Here is a 3697-nt window from a genome sequence, read left to right on the forward strand (position 1 = left end):
GGGCGGGGCCCTGGGGTTCCCCCTGAACCCCTTTTTGGGGGGGGGGGGCATATTCTTTTGGGCACATAGTATATAACAGATGACTAAACATATAATACATTCCATTGACAATCTTTCTTCTCTTTCCAGTATAAAGAGCTTTATTGTTGAGTCTGAGGATGAGGATGACTTTGATTCCATGTTCTCGAAGGCTGGGAAAGGATCTGAACGCCGGAACGGTAAATGTGAAGTTCCAATGATGGAATTCTCCGTGGTTTTACCTTGTCCTGCGTCTTCTCTGTCCTGCGTCTTCTCTGTCCTGCGTCTTCTCTGTCCTGCGTCTTCTCTGTCCTGCGTCTTCTCTGTCCTGCGTCTTCTCTGTCCTGCGTCTTCTCTGTCCTGCGTCTTCTCTGTCCTGCGTCTTCTCTGTCCAGCATATTCTTTTGGGCACATAGTATATAACAGATGACTAAACATATAATACATTCCATTGACAATCTTTCTTCTCTTTCCAGTATAAAGAGCTTTATTGTTGAGTCTGAGGATGAGGATGACTTTGATTCCATGTTCTCGAAGGCTGGGAAAGGATCTGAACGCCGGAACGGTAAATGTGAAGTTCCAATGATGGAATTCTCCGTGGTTCTACCTTGTCCTGCGTCTTCTCTGTCCTGCGTCTTCTCTGTCCTGCGTCTTCTCTGTCCCGCGTCTTCTCTGTCCCCCGTCTTCTCTGTCCCCCGTCTTCTCTGTCCCCCGTCTTCTCTGTCCCGCGTCATCTCTGTCCCGCGTCTTCTCTGTAGGAACGAAGACCTCCGTCTTGGTGCCTTCCATCTCTCAGAAGCCATCGGGGTCCTGGCAGCGGAATGACTCTCCTGTCTTTATAAGTGACAGTGATGAGGACTCCATCGTGATAAGAAGCACCTGGTCCAATAGACACGCAAAGAACCGAAATCCGAAGGATAAAGGTCAAAGGGCAAGTTCTGCGCCCAAGAAAGTCCCGGAGATCCACCCGGAGCCTCCCAACACCCAATCCTCCGGAGGACCAGAGAGACCCATCCGGCCGGAGCCGGCGCTGTGCACGCCCGTCAGCTCTGACGACGAGTTTGAGTGTCTGATGGACCGCATTAAAAACCGCGCAAAGAACCAAACGCCGGGGTCAACCGCGAGGAAAGGGAACCCCAAAACTTTCCTGGCAGGTGGGACTATCGGGATTTCATCTCCTTATTGATAACTAATCCAGGGCCCCTCCCCCGTACACCCCCATTGGAGCACAGCCATGTGTTCAGTCATTGCTTCATAAGGTATTATGACCTTCGGGTTGTAGAAGACCCAACTGTCAATTATTACTCGTCACACTCATTCAACATCTCCAAACAGCATCATTTCATAGGTGTCCCTCAACCCTACAGCCCTGTGTGAAGACCCTTTTCTGTCCCCCCCATGGCTGTCCCCCGTGTACAAAGCCGGCTCCATACAGACATGGGGACGAAAATAAGACCTACCCCGAAAATAAGACCTACCCCGAAAATAGGACCTCCCCCGAAAATAGGACCTACCCTGAAAATAGGGCCTACCCTGAAAATAGGACCTACCCCGCAAATAGGACCTACCCCGAAAATAAGACCTCCCCCGAAAATAAGACCTCCCCTGAAAATAGGACCTCCCCCGAAAATAGGACCTCCCCCGAAAATAGGACCTACCCTGAAAATAGGACCTACCCTGAAAATAAGACCTCCTCTATAGGAAAATAAGACCTCCTCTAAATAAGATACTTCCTCTATAGTGACTGTGACAGGCGGAGTGACTCCGGATAACTTTAGGTTGTTGTACATTTTGTTGCACAGTAAAAAAAAAAATAATACCCCGGTGTGGTTTTTGGGGGCAAAAAATATATAAGACAGTGTCTTATTTTCGGGGAAACGCGATATGTTGTCATCCAAGCCCAATACTCCATCATACAAAGACATTGGAGACAATTGGGCTCTTCCAGCCTTGTGGTCACAGTTTGGTGAAGACCCTTATCTGTCCCCCCCCCCATGACTGTCCCCCGTGTACGTTATAGCCACAAAAGGAGGGGCTACTCCACATTAACTGGCAATAGAGGGGGGCAACTCCAGATTAATGGGCATGGAAGGGGTAGTGGGCAACTCCACGCTAATAGCCAAGGTAGCAGACTCTATAATAATGCCGTGGGTTTGGGGCACGCCCTATTATTAGCTGTTGGGGGGGAGACTCCATATTAATGGCCATGGGGGGGAAGCTCAATACTGGAGAAGAGTGTAGACTCCAGATTGATGGCCCTGGTGGTGGACGGGGACTCCACATTGGTATCCTCCATGGTTTGGGAACGGGATGTTCAATAATCGATAGGTGACCCCCCCCACAATCTGATGAAAGCTGATCATTAGTCGGGTCCGGTATTTGGTCGTCTATACACCAATGGAATGTTGGAGGTTTTGGTGAGGAATCTTCTGATACAAGAACAGGACTGTGGAGGTCCAGCGAGGAGATATAAAGTCATCACATGCTCTGTTCTTTCCTCTGGTATCAGAACCGCTGAAGGCGCCGTGTTTGGATCTAACGAACAAGAAGAGTGACGCAAAGCCGAGGCCTCAGTCGTGTTCAGACGTCTTTAAGAGCCCGCACGTCATCCCCGATAAAGCCGTGAAGAAACATTTTGATGATGTGGAGACGTCGCGTCCAGGGAACACGTAAGTGGAGCCTCTTCCAGAGCTGACCTTCACATGGATGGTTCTAGATGGACATGGACTTTACATGTGCTGGCTCCCATCTATAATGGGGTCCCCTTGCAGAGGGTGGAGCTTGGTGACTGCTGGGAGGGTGGAGCTTGGTGACTGCTGGGAGGGTGGAGCTTGGTGACTGCTGGGAGGGTGGAGCCGGGTGACTGCTGGGAGGGTGGAGCCGGGTGACTGCTGGGAGGGTGGAGCCGGGTGACTGCTGGGAGGGTGGAGCCGGGTGACTGCTGGGAGGGTGGAGCCGGGTGACTGCTGGGAGGGTGGAGCCGGGTGACTGCTGGGAGGGTGGAGCCGGGTGACTGCTGGGAGGGTGGAGCCGGGTGACTGCGGGGAGGGTGGAGCCGGGTGACTGCGGGGAGGGTGGAGCCGGGTGACTGCGGGGAGGGTGGAGCCGGGTGACTGCGGGGAGGGTGGAGCCGGGTGACTGCGGGGAGGGTGGAGCCGGGTGACTGCGGGGAGGGTGGAGCCGGGTGACTGCGGGGAGGGTGGAGCCGGGTGACTGCGGGGAGGGTGGAGCCGGGTGACTGCGGGGAGGGTGGAGCCGGGTGACTGCGGGGAGGGTGGAGCCGGGATGGGTCAGTGTTTGTAGGGTTTGGGAGGCTTGGGTTTGATCCTGCAGCAGCTGGGGGGGGGGAAGGGGGGTAATTTGGGCCTTGTATAATACATATATAACCTCTCACTGTCTTGCTCTATTTAGGGGAGTTCCGTGTAAAGTGAAGGACTGTTTCCTGAACAATCTTTCTCACCCAACATCCGGCTATGTGAAGGAATTCAAACAGAAGAAAGTTGATCTGACGCGCAGACTCTACAGTCTTTACAACCGCACGATCTTTGATGAGAAGGTACGCCGGGGTGTAACGTGTCCCCTTCCCCCCCTTCCCAATACTGTGCTATGGGCCCCATTCACCAAGCCAACACCCCAGGGCGAGGGGATGATGAGGGCAGACTTTAGTTCTGGTGTCGGG

General features: G+C 53.1%; 1 protein-coding gene across 1 annotated transcript in view; it reads left to right on the forward strand.

Moving 5' to 3' along the window:
• ACRC (acidic repeat containing) overlaps positions 1-3697 on the forward strand; it is a 16097-nt gene that overhangs the window by 8976 nt on the left and 3424 nt on the right. The window contains exons 6-10 of the mRNA XM_018574425.1: positions 130-366; positions 495-583; positions 777-1172; positions 2528-2687; positions 3430-3574. Coding sequence (XP_018429927.1) covers positions 130-366; positions 495-583; positions 777-1172; positions 2528-2687; positions 3430-3574 — 1027 coding nt within the window. The remainder of the gene's footprint in view (positions 1-129; positions 367-494; positions 584-776; positions 1173-2527; positions 2688-3429; positions 3575-3697) is intronic.

Source organism: Nanorana parkeri, unplaced genomic scaffold (assembly GCF_000935625.1).
Source record: "Nanorana parkeri isolate BGI_ZX_2015 unplaced genomic scaffold, ASM93562v1 scaffold2963, whole genome shotgun sequence".
Lineage (NCBI taxonomy): Eukaryota > Metazoa > Chordata > Amphibia > Anura > Dicroglossidae > Nanorana > Nanorana parkeri.